We start from the raw sequence: 26,469 nt of genomic DNA on the forward strand, positions 1-26,469 counted from the left end.
AGAATGTTTGATTTGTCTTGCCGGTCATGACTCGGCTGAGATTTCTTCTTTCTTTCCTGTTGTTAATTTTTTTTTTTTTCTCTCTCTCTCTCTTCTCGACTCCTCCGCCTTTTGCTTCTTCAATTCGTATGGTTGCCGGAGCGGAGTCCCAGTTCTGTGCTGGGCCTCAAGGTAAAGAGAGGAGAGATTGGGGCTGTGTCGCAGAGTCACGGAGATTATAATGCTGCTCGCGTGTGCTAGTGAGTAGGGCGGGGCGGGTCGTAGTTGGGGCTAGGTTCGTTTTAATTTCCCGCTGCCTTCGAGGTCGATCCGGGTCCGTGAGTGTATGAGGATGAGCGTGCCGTTTGCTTCATCCTCTTTGTATTGAGTCAGTCTCATGTTGTCTTGCTCTTGGAGGTGTTATTCGAGGTGATGAGCGAGTGCTGGTGCGCGATTGCGATCTTTGGAGATAATAGATAACTGCATTTTCAACAATTGATGGCCAGCATTGATGATTCAGAATTGGTTCTCTCGCTAGTCTGACATGTTTCATGTAGTCATCGAGGGATGGTGTCGTCGTGGTGCGAGTTAAGTTGAGGAGGAGAGAATACTTCCGGGAGGATGAGAGTGGCTGGCAGAACTATGGAATGTTCTCCTCGATGGCGCTGCGTTCCAGTGAAACAGCAAGCCAAGTGCTGGCATTTGTGTCAGACATGCAACGATAAGATATAACAGAACAATGTAACTCCAAGGGCGCACTGTCACGCTTCTCAATCTTCGTCACGGATAGTCAATTTGAACTGTATCCATATACATTCGGTCCAACCGTCCCCCATTCGCTATCCTTCAATATTGCCTGTTTGGGCGTCTGACTAATCAGGCACCATCCCCGCCCGTTCTCCGATTACATCAGCGTCAGCTGATCCTTCTCCGCTTTCTGCCTTTGTGATACATGAACGAAAGTCTGCCCTGCATCTCGCCTTCTTAGGGGATCCATCCTGTCCTGAAACAACGGGCGCTCGGGGGCGATAGCTCGAAAAGCTCTCATCCCGACAGATGTTCAGCCCGCTCCAATACCCGCGCGCCCAAGGGGCCATCACATTCCAGTACCAGCCATGGATTCCCGTCCGCATACCGGGAGCTTCGACCCGGCGTCGGCGCTGCTCCCCAGCATACCAACACACTCCAGCTCCAGCGCGCCAGTCACTCTGCGCTGCTGCTGTGGCCGCCAGGACTGTGCTACCCTCGAGCACAACAACGTTGCTCTCGAGGGTCTAGAGAAAGATCTCGAGACGGCGGCCCGATTAGGTCAGGTACGTTGTCTAATCTCATCTGCTTCTGTCTTTGCCAAGTTTGGGGGGGGAGAGGCGGTGCATGTTTGGCCCCTTTTATGTTTGGCCGATCAGATGGGCAGCCGCTTTTTCCCTGGTTCCTGGCTGGTCAGCGACATGTTTGATGCATCATTTTCTCATTCTTGGGCGATGGGCGGGCATTTGCTTTTTTTGCTTTTTTAGCTTCAGTCCACCCTCCACCCAATCCGTCCACTCACCTTCTCCATGTACACTCTATACTTCGGTGGGGAGGACAGCATCTGATACATGATATCCTACCCTGGATCTGCTCCATCCCATCTCATTATACCCGCTCGCCTTGGGTCTTCTCATGGATTCTCCCATGTTGAGGTCTCCTGTCCTCTCCCGCTGCGTTGGCGTCCGTCATGGCCATTCCTAATTTTCGCGATTATGCTGCCGCGACAGATACTCAATGTGCCGGGCCTTCGTCGCTGACTTTTGCTCTACAGGCTCTGCTGCACCGCCATGAAAGCTATATGGCCGAGGCGGAAGAAGACCGCCAACAACTGGTTGCTAGCGTTGATGCGCTCGAGCGCGAGAAGCGCCAGGTTCAGGCCGAAAATGCCCGCATTGTTGAGGAAAATCGCGCTCTCCTGGAGCAGCTCGAGGGCCTGAATTCTGCTGTCTCAGATTCTGATGCGCATGCCCAGTCCCTGACCACGATGCTGGAATGCACTCAAGCGGAAGTCCGCAGGTTGACTGTTGCCGCTTCGCGGGCAGCCGAACTCGAAGCCCAGCTGGTCCTGATGGAGACCGAGCAATCACGATTGCAGGATAGTCTCAGTGCCGCACAGGAGGATGAAAAATCGGCCGTGCAGCGCTGGAGGAGTGCGGAGAGCACGCTACGCGATCTTCGTGATCAAGTGGAGCGCATTGAGGCCGAGTCTCGCGAGGAGCGCCAGCAACATGAAGAGCTTGTGCAGCGCATGGAGCGGAAACGGAACGTGGAACGCGAGCTTGACAATGCTGCGAGTCGCTTGAAGGGTGCGGCCGCGGCGACAGAGCTTGGCCGGAACGCCGGCACGCATGTAGTCTCGCGCTTCGTTAAGGATATATTGCAGGATAACGCGAATCTGCAGGTCGGCATTATGGAGCTCAGAGAGATGCTGGAGAGCTCTAATCAGGAAGTCCAAAATCTGCGCGAACAAGTCCTGTCTCATCAGCCGCTTGCTGCTGCCTGCGAGGACGAAAATGACGAGCCTGTCTCGTCTACTACACTCAGCGAGGAGCTGGAGGCGAAAGAGAGACGGGTCTCTCAGGAGTTCCATATCCATCATCATTATCACACCCCGTCATCTTCCAAGAAGGACAAGAGCTCACTCAACCGACGTGTCAAGAAGAGACGGCCAGCCCTTGGGAGTCCCGTTCCTCTGCATTCCGCCATGGGTGCCCAGTCCCCTCGACGTTCCATCCACCGCTCCCAGTCTTCCGGCTCATCCATGAATACCATACTCTCTCAAACATCAGTATCTATCCCGCCGCCGTCATCTTCCCGACGCTGGTCGCTGCAATCACCTGCAATAGACTCCTTGGCAAGCTCGCCGCAATCTGCGTTCCGCACCTCCTCTATCTTTGATCGTGTAGATCGTGGATTTGATTTCTCGCAGCCGACCAGCCCGGATAGTACGGTGTTCTCCTCGCCTCTCATGGGAGCCCGAAATATAAAAGGCTTTGACATGGCCTTCCGGCCACTGGCGGGTCTCGACAGCCCTGACCCATCCATGGATAATTCATCTGGTCTTTTCGCCGAGGACCTTGAAAGGCTAGGGAAGTTGGATATGGGCGACGGCATAGCGGCGCACCCGGCCATTCCAGAAGAATCCGAGTCGCCGTCTGGGTCATACTGCCAATCTGTGGCTAACAATCCTGCACCCACCGCCGAAGACGTGTTTGGTGTTCAAATACCATTCCCATCTCTTCGAAAATCGGCATCTCATGATAGTCTTCTTTCCGTTGCAGGAATGGATATTCATACTCCGACCACGCGCCACGCCCGCATGGGTGATTGGTACCCAGGCATGCGCATCCCCCAGCGCATCGTGTCTCCGAGCATTGAGCTGGTCTCAACGCCGCCCGTTATCTCCGCACCCGCCATCACAGTCAACCGCGCCAAGGGCCCGGAGCAATCATCTCGCTCCCTCCTAGCCTCCTTCGCCGCCAGTTCCAGCGCTGCCTCGGAAGCAGCATCTGTCATCTCCGCTGACAGCGCAAGCTCCAGCTCTACCGCAACTCCCCTGTTCCCTAAGCCCACCACTCTGGGCCGGCGCATGGGTGGTTGGGTTCTCGGCCGCTGGGGCATGGCCCCTGTCTCTTCATCCGCGGACAATGAGAACAATGAGACTGAATCACCCGCCCAGGAGCCAGAATCCCAGGACGCTGCTCCTGAAATCCCAGCGCCCAAGGCCCATTCTATCCCGCGTCCTCCAGACCCAGCCCCGCCTCTTGGGTTCAGATTTCCTGGTGTGAACCAGAAAGGCCCTATCATGGGCTTCCGCCCTCCACCCCGCGCCCCGGTGTCCATTCACCCACAACGAATCGACGAGGAACTCCTGCGTGAGAGTCTCGCCGAAGGCGGTCAGTGAGCGATATTATTTAACTTGATTGTCCAGTCACGCCCTTTGCCTGGACGGAGCAGGCTCGATAGATTCATATCCTCGTTCGTCTCATTCTCAACCCCCTCCCCCACCTTCTCTGCTGCCCTCTTTGATAATCAACCCCCCGGCTGGCTACTGCCCCAGTCCCTCTTTCGCCCGCCCCCTCCTCCTATATAATAAAACTACTGCATCGCAATCGGACTTGATTTTTCTCGCCTTGTTGGCTTTCCTGCCTTCTTTTTGGTTCACTTTTCCCCGCTTTATATCTCTCGGTCGCGCTTCACACTCTCGTTTTGTGCTTGGGAGTCTTGGCTGAGACCGGTGCTGGGTTGGATGGATGGCGCTGGTTATTGTTATTGTTCTATGCATCATGATACCCTCTCGACGAAACCATTCCTTATTAGACCTTTTCTGCGTTCATGTGTCTTTCTTTCTCTTTGGATCTTATTTGGTTCGCTGGGTTGTTTTCTTGCGACGATCGCTTGTTTATCGTGGTTGACTTCGCGACACATGCGACAACACACTCTTTGGAATGAAACACCTTAATTTTCATATCTTAGTCTCTATATTCAAATCGCAGGATGAAGTGATACACTCGACTATACCATTATACAGCTGTCTGCTGGGAGCAATTGGTGTCTATAAATATACACGTGTGTTTGTGTGTGTGTGTGTGTGTGTGTGTGTTTGTGTGTTTCCCGGGTTCCATGCAAGCTCATGACCTCGTAAATAGTTCCTCTCGCCTTTTCTTAGATGCTCCCCTGTGTCCAGCGGGGATTGATTCTCCGCGCTTGTTTTTTTTTTTTTTTTTTTTTTTTTTTTTCACGTCTTGCGCTCGATTCGGTATGTGCGGATGGGGATGCGCGTCGAGTGGAAGAAGCCTGTTTGGTCTTTGGACGGCGTCGACGCAAAGGGCAGCTGTTCGACGTTGAAGGAGGCCGTGCCACATGCGTCGAGGAAAGTCTGGAATGTGTTCTCGTTGCGAAGCGTGGCGGCGATGATGAATTGCTTGACGTGGTAGTTTTCGAATAGATCGCGCACGGTGGAGATGAGCAGGGGGACTAGGTCGGCATCGTAGATCTGTGGGATGGGGTTAGTCTGCTAGACTGGTGCGACAAGGGGACGGGGCGAGGGCGGCTGTGCTCGACTCTCGCTGGGAGGAAAGAAGTAAGTGAATGAGTGAGTAGCAGTCTTACCAGGTCAGCACCAAGCGCAATATCAAATCTCAGTCCGCCATTTTCTACGAACGGCGCGAGCTCCCCTGTCACACCCAACGGCGTGCCCCAGTCCCAGATAGCAGGGTAGAAGGGGAGGGATGCGGAGGAGTTGGTGCTGGGTTGAAGGTTCAAGTCTATGCAGTTGCGCATGTTCTCGATTAGAACGGGCTCTCGGTCTGTCGCGACGACGCCCTGCACACCGAGGTGCCGGGCACAGAGCAGTGACAGGAAGCCCGTGCCCGCACCAAGTTCGATCACACGCTGCCCGCGCACGAGGGCTTCACCGGTAGGTGAGGCAAGGAATGAACCGAGATGTAGCGCTGCTTCCCAGGTGCGGTTGCCGGTGGTGCCACCGGAGAGAATGAGGCCACGAGATTCGATGATAATGACCTCGCGCTCTGAAGGGGACGGTGGAGACTGGAGCGGGGTAGTGTATTTAATGTGAGAAAGTTCTTGGGCCTGTTGGAGAGCGGTCGGTTTGGGCTGGGAGACGAGGTTGCCCCAGCATTCTATGAGGTCATCTAAGATTTCCTGCGATGTATATGTTGGAAGTTGTTTGCACAAGAGACCTGGGGGCTGTGGCGAGGGACTGGAGGGGGTTTGTATATAAAATCGATTGCAATGTGGTCAAGAAAGAGCAAAATGTGGTTTAATACATACATCTTCATCTGGATCACTGATCGACTCTTCGATCCGCGCCAGTATCAGCTTCAGCACCCTTGCTCGGTAACTAGCAGGTGGCAGTGGGGTGAGGGATTCATGGAACATGCGCTCATAAAGAGCTGCCTGTGTGGCATTGCGCACAAGAACGTTGCCATGTGGAATGGCCAATTGTGCCGGATCCACCAATTCAAAGTATTGCGCAACCAGTGTGCGAATATCCTCGGCCATGATTGTAGTGTCAAGGTCAAGTAGTCAAATGGAAGATCGAAATTCATCCCCGATTCAACCGCGGGAGACCGATAAGGGCTTATCATCGCTCTTATCGATAAAACAGCACGATAAGAACTTGACTCAGCAGTCACGCTGCCCGTATTACCTAAGCCTTCCCGAGCAGGCTAGCGCCAAGCCCTAGCCGAGCGCACCGCACGAAAATTGAAAGTCGACATCCACAGGCTTTCGCTTCCGCATCACCACGACACCACCAAAATGGCCGACACCCCTGTTACCCTGCGGACTCGCAAGTTCATCCGCAACCCTCTGCTTGCCCGCAAGCAGATGGTCGTGTAAGAAACCCCTTCTCCTTATTATTTTTTTCACCCCGATAAAAGAGGAGGAATTCGACGACGACTGGACTGGACGATGAAATTCGAGAAAGCCTCACACAGGAGACGACAGCGACAGAACCACACAATTCAACCTGAGACGACGAGAGATTCGATTGCGATACAATGCCAGATCGTCGGAATTGATGAAATTGAAGGGGAAACACAATCGAAGAGAAGAACCGCGCGGCTGACATTCTTCGTTCCCAGGGACGTCCTCCACCCCAACCGCGCCAACGTCTCCAAGGACGAGCTGCGTGAGAAGCTGGCCGACCTGTACAAGTCCAACAAGGACCAGGTCTCCGTCTTCGGTTTCCGCACTCAGTACGGTGGTGGCAAGAGCACCGGCTTCGCTCTGGTCTACGACTCCCAGGAGGCCCTCAAGAAGTTCGAGCCTCACTACCGTCTCGTCCGCATCGGTGCTGCCTCCAAGATCGAGAAGCCCAGCCGACAGCAGCGTACGTCTCCATGCCCTGACAATTTTTTTCTTACTCGCCCCTGCGACCCTCCCGTCTCTTGGGGAAGGGATATGGGCCTTCGCTACCCTTTCTCGTTTCTTCATTTGATGAATCTGTCTAACTCGATTCTTTTATTCTCATTACAGGCAAGCAACGGAAGAACCGCTCCAAGAAGTTCCGCGGTACCGCCAAGGTCAAGGGCCCCAAGAAGAACAAGGACTAAATGTCTCGCCCCGCATAATTCTGCACGGTCCGATGAATGGCATGGCGCAATGTTTAGTGGCCTGGTGGTTTCAGCCTGTTCTATGTTTTTTGTGATTCTACATATCATGGCAACAGGCTGTGGTGCGGTGTGAAGAATAGGGAAGGGGTCTCTTCAACATGATGCATTACCTAAAAAAAAGAATTCTTGTGGTTGTTGAGGCCTTGCTCCTCGGTGGATGTGGAACGTTTCCCCCTGTTGGCCGGCCTCTCCTTTGTTTTTTTTGTGGAGGCCGGTGAACCTGATGATCTCCCTCAAAAGGCGTCAGTGTTGTTTCTTACATTATGGTTTGGATCATCAGTTTTCGAATCAAAAACAGCGAGGGGATATGAGAATCCGGGCTTCGGCTGTTGCCCCGGGATGAAATTACATATTTTTGTTTCTGTTCATGACTGCCGAGACTGTCAGATAGAAGTCTGCTCAGTCTGTAGAGATGCCCTCATAATGCTAGACCCGGGTTCTTGTAGTGTCTCCAGTAAGCGGTCACTGAAGCATCGTGATATCTTAGGGATCTGTTTATTCATATTTTAGGATGAACATGAATAATCACCCATACCCCGGAAGGAGCCCATTTTCATGCCCCCAAAACGTAGGCCAAGAGTCCCACCCAAAATCCGGGGTTCAGCACTCTCAGGCCAGTAAAGTGCTGAATACTAATCATGCTTGGTATCTGACTATTGTATTTTCACATAATTCTCTGTGGAGATGATGTTATTCTATCATTTTCAGGATATGACCATGAAAGCCAGATATATACGGCGCTACCTCGTCCCCACTTAAATGTATATATATTTGCCGTCTCCATATACTTCCCTGCTGCATGCATCAATCCAGCCGAACACAAGACATACCCAACAGCATTGATAGACCTTTACAGAAATGGAATAAAGCTCTCAACACCCTATGAGCACCATTTCTGGCGACAGACTTGTTGCACAATCCACTCCGGACCGCCTCCCCCAAATTCAAATCCGATCCACCCCCTCCACATAAGGGGCAAAGAGCAGACTGGCCCCGCGGACCATCCTTCATCTTAGGGCTTACCACCCTTGAACAACTTCCCCGTCAATCTCCTTGAAACCGGATGCACCGGATCTAACAAGAACGTATCCTACCTCAATCTATGTACGCACTATGATCCAAGTCGGAACGCGGTTGTCTCCATCCGCTCCCCCCCGGACAGACAGGGATATTGACCCTACCGGAAGATAAAGATAAACACAGCGCCGGTTTGTGGCTTCTCATTGTGTATGTCGCTCCTACCGCTTCCATGATGCACCAGTTACTTGAATGAGCCAGATGCAGGGTCTCTTTTGATTCCAAATCACAGCGTGGGGTTGGGGTGGTGCAGGGGGGGATTACACAGCCTTCGACCAGGATGATGTTTTGGGGACTCTTTTTTCTCTCTATTTTATTTCTCTTTTCCTTTTCCTGTGTTTTTATTCTTCACTTGCTTTTAGAGACAGTGTTTCTTTACTTTGGGGATGCTAGATCATGCTGGCTGAAGGTTTTAAGGTATATACATGCTACGTCTACGGGGCTGTGCGGTAATCTCTATATTCTGCGGCACCAACGATCTGGCTCCGTATCGACAAACTGCTTGCCAGGTAACATAAGCATTGAGAGAGACTTCTCCTATCTTCTCAACAATAAAGGCTTGATATGAACGAGGGGATCCGCGTAGTCATTCATGAGATCTGGAATTGACACAGCTATAGGCACTGCTTACTCGATCTACCTCATCACGAAGTATATTCCAGGTATACACCAGAAACTCAATCATCATGGTGAGGAATATACGCAGGGATATGGCGGCGAAATGAATGACAAATACATGCAGTCTCTTTGGTCTGGGCGTGTTACCTCTCGGCTTTCAGTGTGGGTGCCCAGAGGACTAGCCCTATATACAACTACTCATGCTCTGACAAGTAGAAATTAGACTAGGAACTACTCAGGCTAATAAGGAGCCTTCTAAGACGATACAACCAGGTGGGGAGATGCATTAGTAGGCCATGAGGCACAGAAGCAGAAGTGAGCAGAAGGGAAAGACTAAGAGAGATAAAATTTGGAAAGGGAAAATTCAAGTCAAATGGTATCCTCCTCAAACCATGCCAGGACAAAAATGAGTGGTAAATTTCAACAAAGCAGAACACCATCCGGATTCAAAACAAGCTTCCTCCACACAGAAATGGAAACCAAAGCCTTCCACAGCTCACTTAGCCAAATTCACTTGTCCAACCACAACACTTATTCTCTTTGTCGTCTCGGGGAGTGTCTTCTTCTTGTCGATCTGTCACATGACAAAACAGAAGGAGGGGGAAAACACTCAATATGTGGCCATATAACCCATCGCAACAACTGCAAATGATGAATAAGTAAAGAACAAATTGTACCTTGCATCCATCAGCATAAACACCTTCATTTCCTCCTCAGTTGACTCTAAAACAAAAAATCATTCACGATAAACACATAGGAAAGAACAAGCAGAATACAAAGATCACAGACAAAAACCTCCACACCACAAGCCAGATATGGGTTTGCTGGGTGTCATTGTTAAGTCAGTATCCAGGGGAGGTATCATGGACAAGTTTCCAGTCCTAAGATCCATGACTAGGTCCTTTTCTGTAGGGGGGTGGGGGGTGCAGTGAATGATCAAGTATTGCGGAGAGAGAAAGAAGCGTTCACATCAAATCCCACAAGGAGAGACAAGAGAAAGGAATAGGCAAGAAATTTAGAAGACTCAGCTCAAGAACAAGACTTAACAGAATAATCATAGCCAAGAAAGGGGAATTACTGGTCCCCGCATGTAAGCCCAAACAGATCAGGAAAGAAAAAAAAATAGCATGAAAAGGAAAACAAGGACAGGAGAAAAACAACAAAAAAGGTTAAAACGGACAAGCAAGAAGGCGAAGCCCAAAAATAAGCCGCTACACCGCAAGATTAGTGCCCCAGAATAGATTAGTGCAGAATGCTGTGCACTGGCAGTGTTCACGGGGACCTGCTTTTTTATGCTGGGCGTTCCGGTTTCCCCCCGAAAAGAATGACAGGGGGCCTTGGCTCCTCCATGCACCTTTCTGAGACTGGCAAACATTAGGTGAAGATGAGAGGAAGAAAAGGCAAAAAAAAGAGAATATACACGGGTACACACTCGAGTTTCACGTTGGTATCGATGAAAAAGACAACAGAAGGGAGAAAAGAGCAAAAGGGAACGGAGAACAAGAATTAATGTCGGAGAAACACACTCGCTAGTATGCTCCGTTGTTACCCAACGAGACTGGGGGCCGGTGCACGTTCGTGACTACTGAGCGGTGGTACTCGGGCAGAGCATCCGGGAGCAGATTGTTGAAGGAGAAAGCGCTGCTTGATGTATCTGCGTGCGGGACTCGAGTATACGGCAGTCCATTCATGAGTGTTCCAGTGCTGCATCGGCCGTCTGTTCCATCTACCAGGCGTGATTTGGTCCTCTCCGAACCAGCATAGCCGTAAATGTCAACTGTACAATCGGCCGTGAGGGCGGATATGCGTTGTCCTGCAGTTGACCGCTCGTGATAAGCACTCCTGCTAAGACTTCGCTCAGTAGTGGTGCTACGATCCTCAGCAGACGCATCATCCAGTGACTCCAGCACAGGATAAACTGGGTTCCCACCAGAGACCGCGGATGGGGCAGCCACAACAGAAGAAGGAAGTGTCGTGGTAGCACTTTCAGTTGTGGTAGGCATAGGGTGATATGTGTATAACAGTTCGGATGGATTGGAACTGGTACCCTCACATTTTGGCACGGGTGAAGGGGGGTTGTGGCTGAAAAGGATATTACTGGGTATACTGTCTGCAGTAGTACTGCGCTGGTCGGGTGGCAGACCATATCGAGTAGCCCAGAAAGACTTATGATCCATAACAAGAGGAAGATGAGAATTCCCTTCTGCGCCCAAAAGACTCAATCCAGCTGTGCTAACTGGAGGCTGCTGGCTGCGAGAAGTTGGAGTTGGAAGGGTACGGCTTGACCCGGCACAGTCTGCACACGAGCCAGTGGCCATAGCCGTAGGTGTCGTTTGAGGAACTTCGGTTGATGGAACTCCATGGCTTGGAAGCATGTAAGGAAACGGTGGCTGGTGCAGGGAGCCGTTTGTCACTTCAGAATCAGGATAGACTCCATTGGTCGATCTGTTCCCGCCGAGTATAGAGCCCCATAGCTTCGGGCTCCATGGGGTTGCGCTGTAGTCAACGAGACCTGCAGAAGGAGCGTTTGGAAGCATATATGCAGGCGACTGGCTATAATGGGCAGATGGTCCATCCTCGTAATGGATCGAATCAACACTTGGCGCAGGCCGGTCTGGGAAAGCAGACCCATCCGGGCTACCAAGGTCGAAGTCTGAGGTGCGCTGAAAAGCGGGCATACGGGCTGAAGGTGAAGTCACTGGAAAGGTAGTTGGCTTGCCTGGAGTGGCCGAGGTGTATGCACCAAATCGGGAGGTAGGCACAATCGTCGTTCCCATGTGTGTATAGGTCCAGTTTGGACAATTCAAGTCGATGCCCATGTCACGGGAGTTGACCTGTTTACAAATCGATCAACATGTGCCTTGCGGTGTAAGAAGCGAGATGGAGGATCTCCTATTTTTGACATGGTCTGGGACTTACTCGTAAGAATTGACAATCTCTTTGGTTAGCGTTACGACAGTTCGAGCAGCCTTGCCCATCACCGGAGTCACCGCTGCACTTGATTTTTCGACGCCGACATCGTTTACACTAGAAAATTGGTCAGATGGGTCAGTAAGAAGCAACAGAGATCAAAGTGACTGAAGAAGACGACATACAGCCACTGGCACTCGACGACGCTGGGGGTTGCGCATCTTGCCCTCGATTTCAGCGCCCGGACTGGGCTCATGTTGGTTGACGTTTCGCATTGACCGCGACATGGACAGGGTCTCATGCCGAATGGACTCATACCCCGATGCTTTCTCGGTATAGAAGGGGTCCATTTGGCTGAGTTTCTGTCAATGTATGAAGACAGGGAGGATCTGAGACGTTTGCTGGACTCACTATTTGTCGTCCGTCCAGAATGCCTGGACTATCCACGTAATGTCGAGCTAGGCAGGAGAACATACACAGGATATGTCAATTCCTAGATGGAAAGAAGCATGCCCGGGGAAGATAAAGAAGGAGGTTGTAGAAAAGGAAGCAGAGAAAAGCCAAGGTCGACGGGGAATGGTTCTTTTGAAGTAGGGCTTAAAGCCATGTTCTAGGAACAATCGGTGTGATTGCTCTCTGTTTTTATTCTTTCCTTTCTACGGGGAAAGTGGATAGTTCTCAGGAGGACCCCTGGTCATGTTTTTTATTTCTTTTTTTATTAAATGGTTTTCATCTAGCCGACATCTATGGCTCTATGGTCGCTCCTATGCGTGGTTCTATCATGATGCTGGAAAGGGAAAGGGGGGTTTGGGAAGGGCCCGTACACCGGCAGTACGAGGAGCAGAAGTACTGGTCTTTTCCGGACCTAGACGCCGTTTAATAATTTTCTCTTCTTTCTTTTGTTTTTCCCTGGATTTTGTTGTACCCAAGGGGAAGGATATGCATAGTTCCGCACTGCATCCAAGGCAAGATTTCCCCGGGCTCATAAAGGGCATGGAAGACAGGACGGCCCCGGCGTTTTAGAGGCATGGTTTCACAAAGTAACGTCACACGGGGCATGACCTGATAGCCATGACGAGAACAAGCCCAGACGGGGAGATTAACGCCTGCTATGGGTTCCAGCCAATTGAGGGGGGCTGTCTTTTGCCTCTGTTTCGTTATTTTGGCCTGACATTCTTTGGCACGAGTGATGGGAGAACCTGATGATCCTGGTGATTCATTTCTTTTTTCCAGCAGCAAGTGGTCTGAAGGGGAAATAGGCCGGAAGACTGCCGCCTACGTTTGCAGAACAAAATCCTAGTGTCGATCCGGGGATGCTCTTCCGCAGCGATCGAAGATGAAGATCCACAATTGTTTGCTTCCCTTCGATCCATCCAGTCAGCACGCCGATTGGTGTGGCTGCTGCACCCGGGAGTTCTTTGGGGGGGGGGGGCGGGAGGGGGTAATGCCTCTCCAGATGCATCAAACAAGGTCTTGGGCCGTCCGAGCTCGGCCTGAATTGTTGAAAATGGACCCCCTCCCCGTGGATGGGGCGGTACACGATACCAGAAGGTCTGGACCCCACAGATAGAAAAAGGAGAGGACGATAGAATGAGGGATGGACTGAATGAAAGAGAAAACCAACACAAGACATTACCTGCAAACGCGTGCGTCTTCCCACCTTCTCGTGAGGTCTTAAAGTCTGAGACCACGAGCAATGCAACTGTCTCAACGTATCCCATGTCCCAGAGCAAAAAAAAAAAGAAAAGAAAACGGAAAAGGTTGACACCTGTCATTTGGATCGGCCCGGCGCCAGCAAGCGCATCTGAGAAAAGGCTAGCTTCGCCAAGGGTGCTCTAGAAAAGATGTCGTCAACAGGGATCCAGGGTAGAGAGGTGTCGTGATCGACGGTATGGATAGATAGTGGCTCTTTCGATCGGGCATAGCTTGGGCTCATTTTTATCGCTTCCGCCGCAGCTGGATGGAATTGGCAACTCAATAAAAAGCAATTATGGAGGACCATAAAATGGGAATGGGAATGGTCGGTAAATTTGTTGTTGGGATTGGAAAAGCCTGGATCAGCGGGTGGAGAATTTGGCCAACTTCATGTCTGAGTCTAAAAAGGGGAATGGTTTGGGTGCGCAGGCGATGCCGATGATGCATGAGGTCTCCGGGATACCAATGGGCGGTCCGCTACAAGGTTGAAGTGTTAAGATTATGCCGTCTGTCCAGGTCGGCTCTGCTAAAGCGTCCAGTTTGCTTTGGTCACTGGCGCATCTGAGCCTGTTGGGAAAGCGGCGCTCTTGGCTGTACCCGCAGAAGCCGCGAAAGCTATTGTCATCATGAGCAAATAGATCTTGCGGGCGAGATGAGTCAAAGCAACATGAAAGGAAGGAAATATGAGACCTTGCCATTTCTTTTCGAGCGTTTCAAATACACAGAGCCTGTGGGAGGCAGATTAAGGAGGCCCATCTCAGTGGCTGCGTTCCGACTAGCCTCAAGGTCTGACAATGCACGACATGGGAGGGCCTTCGCAGCCCCAAGAGTCTAGCTAGGACAATACAGCTGACTTTTTCTTTTCTCCCCCGTATGTCAACTTGCCAGGAACGCTCGTTGGAATTGAGACCGGATCTCCATTTTGCGCTACAGAGAAGGGGGGTTTTTTCCCCTGTGTGCGGTCTCCCCCTGTTCACCAGGATGTCTTCCTGACCAGGGCAACCTGGGGAAACAGTAGATGAAAGTACCAGGACTCATTTGACGGTGAGGTCCTCCACATCCACGTGTAGGTCTCCTAAGAGTCGATCAGACGGCTGACACCACGATGATTTTGCTGGATTTTGCTGCAGGAGGCCGCCCGTTTCCCCCCCTCCCCCACCGTTTTTTGCCCCTGCGGTGAAACAGGGCGCTGGGAGAAAGTTGTAGACTCAAGGTCCTTGCGCAGGTGTGCAGTGGTCCTGTGTACATGGCTTGTGGATGGAGAGAGACATGGTGTCATCCTGATCTCAGATCCTGGGGAAGGGTTGGAGGACGAGGAGTGGGAAAGAGAGGCAGAGCGCCTAGGACGTTTAGAAAGCCCGCTCAGGCCAGTTTGGCAGGGAAGTTCAGGCTTTCCTTTCTTTGTTCTTCCGTTTGTGCCTAACACTCCAGAGTTTATCCTTCCTCACCTTTCGGCCAGGACTGCTGCTGCATGCTCCATTCTTAGAAATCGGTGAGGAGAAGGCTCGCTGTCAACAAACAGGGGATCGATCAGGCCCGCCTCTTTGAGAAAGTGGATCGTGGATGTCCAGCAATGACCAGTTGGTGGGCATATCCAACAGGGACCTTCGGAAGATAACTATGCCGTTCGATTGACAAGGCAGCGTTGCACAGGAACGCCGGTCGATCATCCGAGCCGGCGCTGGTTGATCGAAAATTCCCCCAGCGGTTGCTGTACGACCGGGGGGGGGAGGAGAAGATCCTGCTGCTGGGACGGCTACTGGTGTTGAAGAAGAAAAGAAAGGAGGAAAAAGAAACAAGAAAAAGAAACGAGCAAGAAAATGGGAAAGGTAGAGGAGAGGGGAAAGAAGAAACAACAGTTGATGTATGTAGCTAAGCTGCACGACTTGCTTCTCCGGTGGACCCCGCACATGATTGGCCCGACCTCCGTCGATCCTCCAACCTCGACCTTGCGACTTTTGCGCTTCACTTTTTCGTGTTCACCTTCGAGTCCTGCAAGCCCAGCAAGTTTAGCAATATCCGCTTTGTAAAAAGTGAAGAACCCCATACACCAACAGGTTCTGCGATCGAAGAGGAGGGCGAGCTCTTGCAGCCCGCCACGCCGACTCCATGAGCGCGCTACTCGAAACCTCACTAGGCGACATCGTGATCGATTTGCTGGTCGACGAGTCGCCCAAGGCCTGTGAAAAGTACGCACCCTGTCCCTAAGGAATCTTCCCACCCCTGTCACTACAATCCCCGCCCCTTCTGCTCTCTCCCCCCTGTACCTTTGCGAGTGTGCTGAACCCGAAACTAAGCTATTCCCTGTGTTCTTTCGTCATAGCTTCCTGAAGCTGTGCAAAATCAAGTACTACAATTTCTCCCCCATTCACAGCGTCCAAAAGAATTTCAGCTTCCAGACCGGCGACCCGCTTGGCCCGGACGCCCCCGAGAGCGATGGTGGATCTTCGATCTGGGGCGTGCTGGGTGGCCCGTCTCAGAGAACATTTCCGATCGACCTGCCGCCGAAACTCAAGCATACGGAGCGTGGGACGGTGAGTATGGCCACCGTCCCCGCCATGAATGATCCAGATCAGCGATTGGCAGGGAGTCAATTTCTCATCACCCTGGGCGACAGCCTCGACTACCTGGATGGTAAAGCGGCCATCTTCGGAAAGGTTGTGGAGGGATTCGACGTGCTGGAGAAGATCAATGAGTCCTTTATTGACGATAAGGGTCGGCCGTTGAAGGATATTCGCATACGCCACACCGTGGTTTTGGATGACCCGTTTGATGACCCCGCCGGTCTTGTCGAACCCCCGAAAGTCCCATCCCCTCGAAGGCTCAATTGGCTACCGTGCGGATCGCGGACGATGAGGAACTGGACGAGGAGATGGATGAAGAAGCCATGGAGAAGCTCCGTCGTGAGCGTGAGGCACGAGCCCAGGCATTGACGTTAGAGATGGTGGGAGACCTCCCCTTCGCTGACGTCAAGCCCCCCGAGAACGTGCTCTTCGTCTGCAAATTGAATCCCGTCACGCAAGGTCAGTGCTCAGCTCTTGCCGCGAGCCTGCCATACTAGTTGTTACTCTGAGGATTCCAATATGCTGACCCTTTTCTTTCTGCCCCAGACGAGGATCTAAACCTTATCTTCAGTCGCTTCGGTACCATCCTGTCCTGTGAAGTCATTCGAGACAAGCGTACTGGCGACAGTCTGCAATATGCGTTCATCGAGTTTGAGCACCAGCAGGACTGCGAACAGGCCTATTTTAAGATGCAAGGTGTGCTGATCGACGACCATCGTATTCACGTCGATTTCTCCCAAAGTGTATGTCCCGTGTCCCCTCTACAGTTGCCTATTCCGTGCTATTTCTTCATTCCTCTTCGCTCAATACTTCTTTTTACGTACTTTGCCAACCATGCGTATAGGTGTCTAAGCTATCAGAAACCTGGCGAAATGCCACCGTCTCGAAACGCCGCCAGCGGGGTGGATTTGGTGGTGTCGCCGATCTGGAGGAGAAACGCCAATACCGAGCTTCCGATGACCGACGTGACGATGAGGACGATGACTCCTATAACATGGTCTTTGATCGCTCGCGCAAGGATCGGTCGTCGGGACCCCCTGGCGCCCGCCATGACGGTCGCTCGAACCGCAGCCCGCGGAGAGATTCACAACGTGACCGGCGAGGCAGTCGCAGTCCCCGGAGACGCGAGGTGCATGAAGACCGGTACCGGCGCCGAGAATACAGTCAGAGCCGGGACTCACGCCGGGAGCGCGATCGCGGACGAGATGATCGATACGATCGATCTGATCGACGAGATAGATATGATCGACATGAGCGCCGACGATGAAGATGGGATTTTGAACGGGCGTCATTTGTATTAGTAGGGATATATATAAGGATATGTGATATAGTTCGCAACGAAGGATTCACCACTCTGGTTGTGGCGCCGAGAGGAGCCCCTCCCCTGATCTTATAGGGCATCATCCATGGCAGTACAGGCAGGCAACTACATAGTAGGAGTTAGTAGGAAACAGTAGGACAAGGACTTCGATGCCCGGCGCCTAGCAAGTGTTGCCAATTGTTGTCGCAGCACTTTCACGTATCACATCACCACATCACCAAATCCAAATCCGCTGGATGTCGCCCCGCTAGTGGGGCAACAAGACCGAGAAGACCCAGAAAGACCCAGAAATGCACCGCCTCCAGTGGACAGGTCTCAGTCGCCCTAGTGCATGTCCCTCACCCGCTGTTGCGATTCGTTTGGGTCCTTGTTTCGCGCTAAAAATAATAATTGTTATTATTATAGTCTGGCGTTTCGTCCCGAGCATTCCAAGGCGGACACAACTTTACGGTGAGGGTCGACAGCCGCGCAGCTTCAGCTTCAACCCCGCGCTTTATTTACTTTGCCACTCCTCCCCATCTCTCATCTCTTCCTATATTTTTGCCATTCGCCCCCCACCCCCTTCCCTCCCCTCTCTTCCACGTCGCTGTGCTCCTTGGTCTTTTGCATCTCTCCACCCTTCGTCTCCTCCAATTCACAATGGCTGCGATCAAGGAAACCGTCTCCAACTTGATTGGCAAATTCGCAGGCTCGGCCGAGGAGGTCCCCCGGGAACCCTCCACCGAGGAGTTCAAACAGCTCCAGGAGAAGTATACCGCTGCGGGACAAGGACAGGTCTTTGCTTTTGTCGACGAACTTCCCACAGTCGAGAAGTCCCAGCTATTCCACCAGCTGTCCACCTTCAACCCCTCCCGCATCAATGAGCTGGCCGACAAGGCTCTCAACCCTCCCCAGACCGAACAGACCGCCGCGACGGTCGAGCCCCTGCCGGAGGTGGCCACCGCTTCCATCATCGACTCCGACCCCGCCGATCTTCAAAAATGGTATGACACCGGCCTCAAGCTGGTCGCGGAGAACAAGGTGGCCGTCGTCCTCATGGCCGGTGGCCAGGGGACCCGGCTGGGTAGCTCCGCCCCTAAAGGCTGCTTTGACATCGGTTTGCTGAGCGAGAAGCCCCTCTTCCAGCTCCAGGCCGAGCGTATCGCCAAGCTCCAGGAGCTGGCCCAGAAGGCGTCCGGAGTGGCCTCTGCGGTGATTCCCTGGTATGTCATGACCAGTGGCCCGACTCGCAAGCCCACCGAAGAGTTCTTTGCGAAGAACAAGTACTTTGGTCTGGACAAGAGTAATGTCTTCATTTTTGAGCAGGGCGTTCTGCCTTGTATCTCGAACGAAGGCAAGATTATCATGGAAAACAAAGGCAAGGTAAGCTTATCCCCAAACATTCTTCAGCGTCCAGGTACTACATGACAAGGATGGCCTTCTCCCCCCCTCTATTCTGAAAAGAACACGTCCATTTGCTGACCGGCGGCATTTCCATTTTTTCCCCCTGTAGGTTGCTGTGGCCCCTGACGGCAATGGCGGCATCTACCAGGCCATCGTAACCTCCGGCGTGCGCGAAGACATGCGCAAGCGGGGCATTGAGCACATCCACGCCTACTGCGTGGACAACTGCCTGGTCAAGGTGGCCGATCCCGTGTTCATCGGATTTTCGGCCTCCAAGGATGTCGACATCGCGACCAAGGTGGTGCGGAAGCGCGATGCGGCCGAGTCGGTGGGCCTGATTGTGCAGAAGAATGGGAAGCCCGACGTGGTAGAATACTCGGAGATTGACAAGGAGACCGCCGAAGCCGTGGACCCCAAGCAGCCCGGGCTGCTCAAGTTCCGGGCGGCCAACATCGTCAACCACTACTACTCATTCCGCTTCTTCGAGTCCATGGAGACCTGGATGCACAAGCTGCCCCACCACGTTGCCCGCAAGAAGATTCCTTTCGTGGACCCGTCCAGCGGCGATGCCGTGAAGCCCGAGAAGCCCAACGGCATCAAGCTGGAGCAGTTTGTGTTCGATGTCTTCCCCATGACCCCACTGGAGAAGTTCGCCTCCATCGAGGTGCGCCGGGAGGACGAGTTCTCACCCCTGAAGAATGCTCGTGGCACCGGTCAGGATGATCCGGATACCAGCCGGGACGATATCATGAAGCAGGGCCAGCGATGGGTCGAGGCCGCGGGCGGCATTGTCATCACTGAGGACGATAAGTTTGGAGTGGAGATTTCCCCTCTGATCAGCTATGTATGTCCATTCCCCTCCCGCTTCCCCGATGCCTCCTTTGTTTTTCTGTTTCTTGTTCTCCCCTACCATGTTGCATGTGAATATACTAACTCGTGATGTCTCCACAGGGAGGTGAGAACCTCGAATTCCTCAAGGGTCGCGAAATCAAAGCGCCGGCGATCCTGGAGCGGGAAGAGTAGATGGTGATCGGGGCAGGATATGGTATGATCTTTACTTTTTAGAATCATTTGACAGAGCCAGCTAGGGCCAACCGGCTGTCATCTTGGGCATGTATCGTCTAGGCACATTGGAACGAAGAAATGAATTGCATGATCTCTCTTTCTCTCTTTCTCTTTTCCTCTTTTCCTCTTGATCAACGGGGAATGAAACGAGAATTGCATTCCTCGTAGCTTTTTTTCTGTCCGGGAATGAAGGGAGAGCTCTAAGCTCTCCCTGATTCTCGTCGTCCCACATACTTCGGACTCGGCAGAGCTGTCAACCGTCTGCTCTGCTCCTCCACGAGATCAATTGATGGTTTTTCTCGATCATGAAGAAGGGTCTCGAGGGAGCTTCTCTCGACCGAGCATTACTACCCCCCACCTCCAATCAATTCTATAAACCCCAAGCTCTTCAATCTGCTCTATTTTCATACTTCTCGATCAGTAAAATCGGCCTCGCGATTCGTCCGACGGAAAAGCCCGGGAGCTAAATATCCAATAAGTTTGCGCTGTTTGCACTCGTCGACCTTCCCTTGGTTTCTCCCGGTTCGTTCGGTCGTTTCGGCTTTGATTTGACCATCGGACGTGTTACTGTCTTTTTTTTCAGGTGAGTGCTTCCCTTGTGTCTAGTCGTCGTGGTGTATCCTTTCCCCAGTCGGCGTTGTGTGTGCGTGTGTCGTTGCGTCCCACTTTTTTTTTTTTTGGCGGCCCTCGATTTTTTTTTCTTAGTGGGCTGTCAAGAACGTGGTGCTCGTCAAATCCCCTCGTTAAACCCGCCTCCAAGGTTCTCGCTGACAGGGTTCCCTAGACCTGATCGACATTTGGAAGAGTCATTGGAAGAGTGAGTGAGAACCTTGCTCGCATCCCCTCGCTTGAGTTGCGCTCTCTTCCCCTCCCCCGCCAAATGTGTTGCACTGTCCCCCCCCCCCCGCGGATCGACGAAACACCCCTCTATCCCACGCCGCACGACCGATCTTCACATAACAGCTGCGCAGCTCGGTGTTGGACGGAGAGGGGGTAACGGAACTTTGACGTTCAACTCTATGGATTGCTCGACGACACTTTCCCTTACCTCGAGGGCTGTTGTTTCGTGGATCGAGAGGGGCAGCGCACACGACCAGAGCTATGGGTGGATTGGGAGAGCTTCAAATGCATAGTATGACTCGGAAGGACTGACCGGATCCTGGGATAGATTCTTGAAGATGATGCTGTCTCGTCGTGCATGCTACAAGTGTGGCAACATTGGCCACTATGCGGGTGAGTTACGGGGAGCTGCAGGTCGGTTTAGGGCCACTACTAACGGAGCTCGATAGAGGTCTGCTCTTCCTCGGAGCGTCTGTGCTATAACTGTATGTGCATACCCTGACTTCCTTTCTTGCGGTCTTTGGTTTTTTTTTTGCTGGTCCGTGATCCTAACTATGATATTATAGGCAAGCAGCCTGGTAGGTTCCCCACGACCACATTGTTCTCGACATCCCCGACAGCTCCGACCTCTCCCGGATTCTCCCACTGACCATAATTGCGTTCAGGTCATGAGTCGAGCAGCTGCCCCCGTCCCCGCACCACTGAGAGTAAGAACCCTCCCTCAGACGGACCACACCGAGTCTCCGCTCTGCCTGCTCAATTTTCCTATACTGACCTCCTCTCCAGCTAAGCAGTGCTACAACTGCCAGGGCCTCGGTCATGTCCAGGCTGACTGCCCGACCCTCCGCCTGAACGGCGCCAATGGCCGTTGTTACAACTGCAGCCAGCCCGGTCACCTTGCTGTAAGACACCACGGATCTCTTTGCTAGGAATTTGTCAGAGAACCATTAACTGATCCTGGTTACAGCGCAACTGCACCAACCCCGCTGCTCCTGGCGCTGGCCGTCCCACCGGTCCCCGGGGTGGCTTCCAGGGCTTCCGGGGTAACTTCGGTGGCTACCCTCGCGCTGCCACTTGCTACAAGTGCGGTGGTCCTAACCACTTCGCCCGTGATTGCCAGGCTCAGGCCATGAAGTGCTACGCCTGCGGCAAGCTGGGTCACATCTCTCGTGACTGCACCGCTCCCAACGGTGGCCCGCTCAGCTCCACTGGCAAGGTCTGCTACAAGTGTGCCCAGGCTGGCCACATCTCCCGCGACTGCCCGACCAACGCCGATGCTACTGCCGCCGCCGTTGCTGCCGTTGCCAACGCCCCTGCTGTGGATGCTGCGGCTGTGACCCCCACGGCCCCCGCTGCTGTCCCCGCTGCTGCCCCTGCTGCTGCCCCTGTTGCGGCTGTTGCCGTCGAGGCCAGCACTGAGGCTGCCCCCGTCCCGACTGCGGCTCCGACTACCGCCGTCGCCTAAGCGTCTTATCCTTCTTCCCTGATTATCCGATGTCTCTTCACCGTGTCATCCCCCTCTAGAATGCCCGTGCTTGTTTTCCCTCCTTTCCCTATTCCTTCGTCAACTCTGTATTACGGTCTCTTTTGCCCGACCCGCCAACGGTCCTCTCTTTATTTTTCTCCCCAGGAGTCTCTGCGCCATTTTATTCCTTTGCATATATTTTAGGGACCAAGAACCCCCCTCCCTCCATTTTTTTCCAATATTTCACCTCTCTGCCTTCCCTCACTTTTCCTATCATGGAGGGCTTTGGTTCCCATCGGTGTCGGTTTCTTACACAGAGGGTTACCTCTTCTTGACAAAGCCGACTTTGTTTTCTCCTTTCCCCATTCTTATTTATCATGTATACGACGGTCAAACAGAAAAAGTTCCTTTTTGTTTTTGATTCACGAACGTTCCCCCTCCCTACTTTACCCTACCCTACCCTACCCTACCCTACCCTACCTTCTACTTCCTCGTGGGCTCTTGGTTCTCCTTCTCATGTCTGTTTCTTGGCTATCAGGAAAGGAGAAGCTGCTTTGGGCCCAGAGGTAAGTCTCATGAACTGGCGTCTTGTCTATTTGTTTCTGTGACGGATGATCTTTCTCGATTTGAATGAAGCCTTGAACTCTTGATTGCGGTTTTCCGTGTTGTGGGCCGAGAGGAGAGAGAGGGGGAAGAGAGACGAGAGATGAAGTAGGTGGTGAGTGCGATGGATTGATGGTGTGCTGTGGAGATGAATTTGGACCCGAAGTGTGTTGGAAATTTGGGGCCTTCCGATGGGAAGGATTATCTCGGTGCTGAGAACATGAAAACGCAAATCTTCTTTCACTTCTTACCTCTGTAGATCTGTAAATGGGGTTTCCTGTACGCTCTTCTTGTGCGGTGGGTTGTCGTGCCGTGTCAATGCTCGTGACTGTCACCAAGTCAAGACCTCGACTCGCAATCCCACCTCGCCTCGTAGCAACCACATCACTTTTCTCAGCACAATGCCAGCTTCCGACCCAGGAAATGAATTCAATGACGATGTATGTGTGCTCATTCTATTCCTTTCTAGTAAACCTTGTGAGAGACCAAGACCAGCTGAACCTAGGAATTCTCGTGAGCAGGACTTCATCGTCGACATCGATACCATCCAGTCTCACGGGATTGGAGCCGCAGATATCACAAAGTTGAAGGCAAATGGCTTCTACACTGTGGCTGTAAGGAATTCAAACCTGTAAAAGACACATTGTCGGCTGATCAGAGTCTAGTCCGTCCACGGCGCCACACGCAAGACCCTCTTGAAGGTCAAAGGCTTCAGCGAGGTCAAAGTGGAGAAGATCAAAGAAGCCATCCAAAAATGCCTGGTATCTCAAATGCACTCTTCTCCGTGCGCAAGAATCATCTAATTCAAATGCTGTATTCCAGCCCTCCGCATCAGGTTTCGTCACCGCCATGGAACTCTTCCATCAGCGCAAGAAGGTCGTCCGCATCTCGACCGGCAGCAAACAATTTGACGCCATTCTGGGAGGGTACGTAGCTGCGTCTGTCCCTCACCCTCATCACCAGTCTACCCACTCAGGCTCAGCCCCAACCTCATTCTCAAAACATACACTAACTCCTCCCTCCTCCCTCCGCGCCCGCAGTGGTTTTCAAAGCATGAGCATCAGCGAAGTCTTCGGTGAATTCCGCTGCGGCAAAACACAACTCTCGCACACCATGTCCGTCGTCGCACAGCTCCCCAAATCCCTCGGTGGTGCGGACGGCAAAGTCGCCTACATCGACACCGAGGGCACGTTCCGACCTGAACGTATCGCCCAGATTGCCGAACGTTTCGGCGTCGATCCGGACACAGCGCAAGAGAATATCGCATATGCGCGTGCCCTGAATAGCGAGCACCAGCTGGATCTCCTGAACGCGCTCAGCAGGGAGTTTGCGGCGGGTGCATACCGGCTGCTCGTGATCGATAGTATTATGAACTGTTTCCGGGTGGATTACTGTGGGCGCGGCGAGTTGGCGGAGCGGCAGCAGAAATTGAATCAGTTTCTGATGAAATTGGCCCATATGGCCGAAGGTGGGAGACATTTCCTTTTCCCTCTGGATTTACTCGTGATTGCTAGGCTTGCGTGCTAACGTCGGTTTATTGGACAGAATTCAATGTCTGTGTGTTGATGGTTTGTAACCTCTTCTCTTAAGTCCCTGCGTTGATCCTCGGTTTCTGATGTTCCTTGTTGGCTTTAGACAAACCAGGTCCAAAGTGACCCCGGTGCTAGCGCGCTATTTGCTGGTGCTGATGGTCGCAAACCAGTCGGTGGACATGTGCTGGCGCACGCATCGACGACTCGAGTGCTGCTTCGCAAGGGCCGAGGGGAGGAGCGGGTGGCAAAGATTCAGGACTCACCAGGTATTTTATATTCTCGAAGTCTCTGTATGACTTACTTCTCCTCTATCTGACCTTTTTTATTAGACTGTCCCGAGCGAGAAGCTATTTATGTGATCACCAATGGAGGAATTAATGATCCTGACAAAGTATGAGTATGACATGGCGATCAGATGAATGCTTCATGTCAGAAATTGTCAGGAATTGTCAGGACCAAAATTTTTCTTACCGTTTTTATCAACACAGTCGACAAACTCTGGACTTTAAAACCTCTATTTTTTTAATATATTTAAAGACAGACCACAGCTCTCATTTGTATATTTCGATCCATTTACAGTAGCCCTAAGTTTGTTTATATTTACCGCCTTGAAGGCCGCCTTGAAACACAGGCAGAATATTACGCTAAGCGCAAAACTTCAAAAAATGTTGGGTACTCTGGACTTGACCTTCCATCCAACAATTCCCCCACCAACGCCTTCATTCCTCAGAATGAAAAAAGATACCGTGGAAGTGGCAGGGTATACAACCTTGCCACTGGAGCTTCCCTCAACCCCCTCCTTCCCAACGCCCGCCACACACTACCTGTACCTCCGCCCACACGAACCTCGCATCCCGGACCCCGACTCCCCTCGCTCGCTTTTCATTGTCAACATTCCGATTGACACAACCGACACCCATCTTCGCCACCTCTTCGGCACTCAGCTAGCTGCCGGTCGCGTTGAGCGCGTCAGCTTCGAAGATGTCCCCATGAAAAAGCGCGCCGCCGCAACAGCCACCACCGAAGCCAACCTCTCGCACCGCTCTAAAAAGCGCAAGCGCGTCAACGCCGACGACCTCCAGGCCCACCTGGACGATATTAGTGTCCCATCAACCTGGGACCGCAAGCTGCAGAAAAGCGGCGCTCACGCCATCGTCGTCTTCGCCGACAAGCCCAGCATGGACGCCAGCCTGAAGGCCGCCGCCAAGGCCGCCCGCAAGGGCACTGCGCTGGTCTGGGGCGCCGGCATACAGGCCTCGCGCACACCCGCGCTCGGGCTGCAGCGCTATCTGACGCATGAGCAGCGGCGGTATCCCGAGCGGGCGGCGCTGCTGCGCTCCGTGAACGACTTCATGACCGTGTTCGAGCAGGTGGCTGAGGCACGGAAGCGCGATGAGGCACGGAAGGCGGCGGAGCCGGATGAGGATGGCTTTGTTACTGTTACTAGTGGGCCGAAGCTGAATTCTGTGGCGCGCGAGGACGAGCTGAAGGAGTTGGTCGAGCGGCAGAAGAAGAAGGCAGATGGTCTGGAGGACTTTTACCGATTCCAGAGCCGAGAGAAGAGGAAGGAACGGCAGAATGAGCTGCTGCGGCGGTTTGATGAGGATAAGAAGAAGTTGCAGGATATTAAGTCGCGGAAGGGCAAGATTCGGGTAAGTTTTACATCTTTTTTTATTCTTCTATTTTCAGAGGATAAACCTGTCTCCCTACTGCCGCTGGTCTGGCTATTATGGGAGCTGTATGGATGTGTTTGTGCTAATGAAACTTTTTTAGCCCGAATAAAAAGGTGTACAGCATAAAAGCATGGCGTTTGGGTGTTCTGATATTCGGCGGACTGTGTTGTACTAGGCCCTGGTACATAGTAAGTGTCTATTTTATGACTTCATTTTATTTCTATCTTCTACTATTTTCGACTCTGGAGTATTCCCTTGGGATCGATCCATGTCACTCGGCTCCTACAATGATGAGCTCGCTGGGGCCAGTGTAGCAAGACGCGCTTTGGTTCGCTGTCTGCCATGCCATTATCAACCAGCGATATACATACAATCTTCTCACCTCTCTGAAATGGACCGAATCTGTCATTAGAATTGTAATATCGTTTTTTATATATCCTATTTACTAATTTGTTCTCAAGTTCTTGGCAGGGCAATTCTTCTATGTTATTTATTCCTGGTACTGGTTCTCTCTGATGAAAAAAGATATACTAGTACTTGTGGTATCGAGGCAATTGCTTGAGATGAAAAAGTTC

General features: G+C 52.3%; 9 protein-coding genes across 9 annotated transcripts; 7 read left to right on the forward strand and 2 right to left on the reverse strand.

The window, feature by feature from the left end:
- Positions 1-1,094: 1,094 nt before the first annotated feature.
- On the forward strand, positions 1,095-3,913 carry N7462_000206 (uncharacterized protein; the record flags this gene model as incomplete). Its single annotated transcript, XM_057071932.1, has 2 exons — positions 1,095-1,292; positions 1,781-3,913. The coding sequence occupies 2 exons, from the start codon at positions 1,095-1,097 to the stop codon at positions 3,911-3,913; spliced, it is 2,331 nt and encodes a 776-aa protein (XP_056938462.1).
- Positions 3,914-4,747: 834 nt separating this feature from the next.
- On the reverse strand, positions 4,748-6,033 carry N7462_000207 (protein-lysine N-methyltransferase; the record flags this gene model as incomplete). The annotated part of the gene is made up of 3 exons (XM_057071933.1): positions 4,748-5,005; positions 5,122-5,673; positions 5,803-6,033. 3 exons carry the CDS (start codon positions 6,031-6,033, stop codon positions 4,748-4,750), a joined length of 1,041 nt encoding a protein of 346 aa, XP_056938463.1.
- Positions 6,034-6,291: 258 nt separating this feature from the next.
- Positions 6,292-7,088, forward strand: N7462_000208 (40S ribosomal protein eS24; the record flags this gene model as incomplete). Its single annotated transcript, XM_057071934.1, has 3 exons — positions 6,292-6,368; positions 6,618-6,865; positions 7,012-7,088. The coding sequence occupies 3 exons, from the start codon at positions 6,292-6,294 to the stop codon at positions 7,086-7,088; spliced, it is 402 nt and encodes a 133-aa protein (XP_056938464.1).
- A 3,284-nt stretch (positions 7,089-10,372) lies between these two features.
- On the reverse strand, positions 10,373-12,103 carry N7462_000209 (uncharacterized protein; the record flags this gene model as incomplete). The annotated part of the gene is made up of 2 exons (XM_057071935.1): positions 10,373-11,677; positions 11,939-12,103. 2 exons carry the CDS (start codon positions 12,101-12,103, stop codon positions 10,373-10,375), a joined length of 1,470 nt encoding a protein of 489 aa, XP_056938465.1.
- Positions 12,104-15,557: 3,454 nt separating this feature from the next.
- On the forward strand, positions 15,558-17,313 carry N7462_000210 (PPIL4 family peptidylprolyl isomerase; the record flags this gene model as incomplete). Its single annotated transcript, XM_057071936.1, has 6 exons — positions 15,558-15,637; positions 15,772-16,215; positions 16,254-16,471; positions 16,559-16,755; positions 16,857-17,067; positions 17,120-17,313. The coding sequence occupies 6 exons, from the start codon at positions 15,558-15,560 to the stop codon at positions 17,311-17,313; spliced, it is 1,344 nt and encodes a 447-aa protein (XP_056938466.1).
- Positions 17,314-17,972: 659 nt separating this feature from the next.
- On the forward strand, positions 17,973-19,739 carry N7462_000211 (UDP-N-acetylglucosamine diphosphorylase; the record flags this gene model as incomplete). Its single annotated transcript, XM_057071937.1, has 3 exons — positions 17,973-18,695; positions 18,826-19,560; positions 19,668-19,739. 3 exons carry the CDS (start codon positions 17,973-17,975, stop codon positions 19,737-19,739), a joined length of 1,530 nt encoding a protein of 509 aa, XP_056938467.1.
- A 1,220-nt stretch (positions 19,740-20,959) lies between these two features.
- Positions 20,960-22,086, forward strand: gisB (putative zinc knuckle nucleic acid binding protein; the record flags this gene model as incomplete). The annotated part of the gene is made up of 6 exons (XM_057071938.1): positions 20,960-21,014; positions 21,071-21,106; positions 21,188-21,199; positions 21,287-21,328; positions 21,408-21,523; positions 21,589-22,086. The coding sequence occupies 6 exons, from the start codon at positions 20,960-20,962 to the stop codon at positions 22,084-22,086; spliced, it is 759 nt and encodes a 252-aa protein (XP_056938468.1).
- Positions 22,087-23,090: 1,004 nt separating this feature from the next.
- Positions 23,091-24,618, forward strand: N7462_000213 (recombinase DMC1; the record flags this gene model as incomplete). Its single annotated transcript, XM_057071939.1, has 7 exons — positions 23,091-23,129; positions 23,211-23,303; positions 23,355-23,450; positions 23,512-24,157; positions 24,235-24,257; positions 24,325-24,487; positions 24,551-24,618. The coding sequence occupies 7 exons, from the start codon at positions 23,091-23,093 to the stop codon at positions 24,616-24,618; spliced, it is 1,128 nt and encodes a 375-aa protein (XP_056938469.1).
- A 334-nt stretch (positions 24,619-24,952) lies between these two features.
- Positions 24,953-26,003, forward strand: N7462_000214 (putative ribosomal small subunit assembly protein; the record flags this gene model as incomplete). The annotated part of the gene is made up of 2 exons (XM_057071940.1): positions 24,953-25,873; positions 25,995-26,003. 2 exons carry the CDS (start codon positions 24,953-24,955, stop codon positions 26,001-26,003), a joined length of 930 nt encoding a protein of 309 aa, XP_056938470.1.
- Positions 26,004-26,469: the final 466 nt, after the last annotated feature.

The sequence above is a fragment of the Penicillium macrosclerotiorum genome (genome assembly GCF_028827735.1).
Source record: "Penicillium macrosclerotiorum strain IBT 26536 chromosome Unknown utg000001l_segment0_segment0, whole genome shotgun sequence".
Classification (NCBI taxonomy): domain Eukaryota; kingdom Fungi; phylum Ascomycota; class Eurotiomycetes; order Eurotiales; family Aspergillaceae; genus Penicillium; species Penicillium macrosclerotiorum.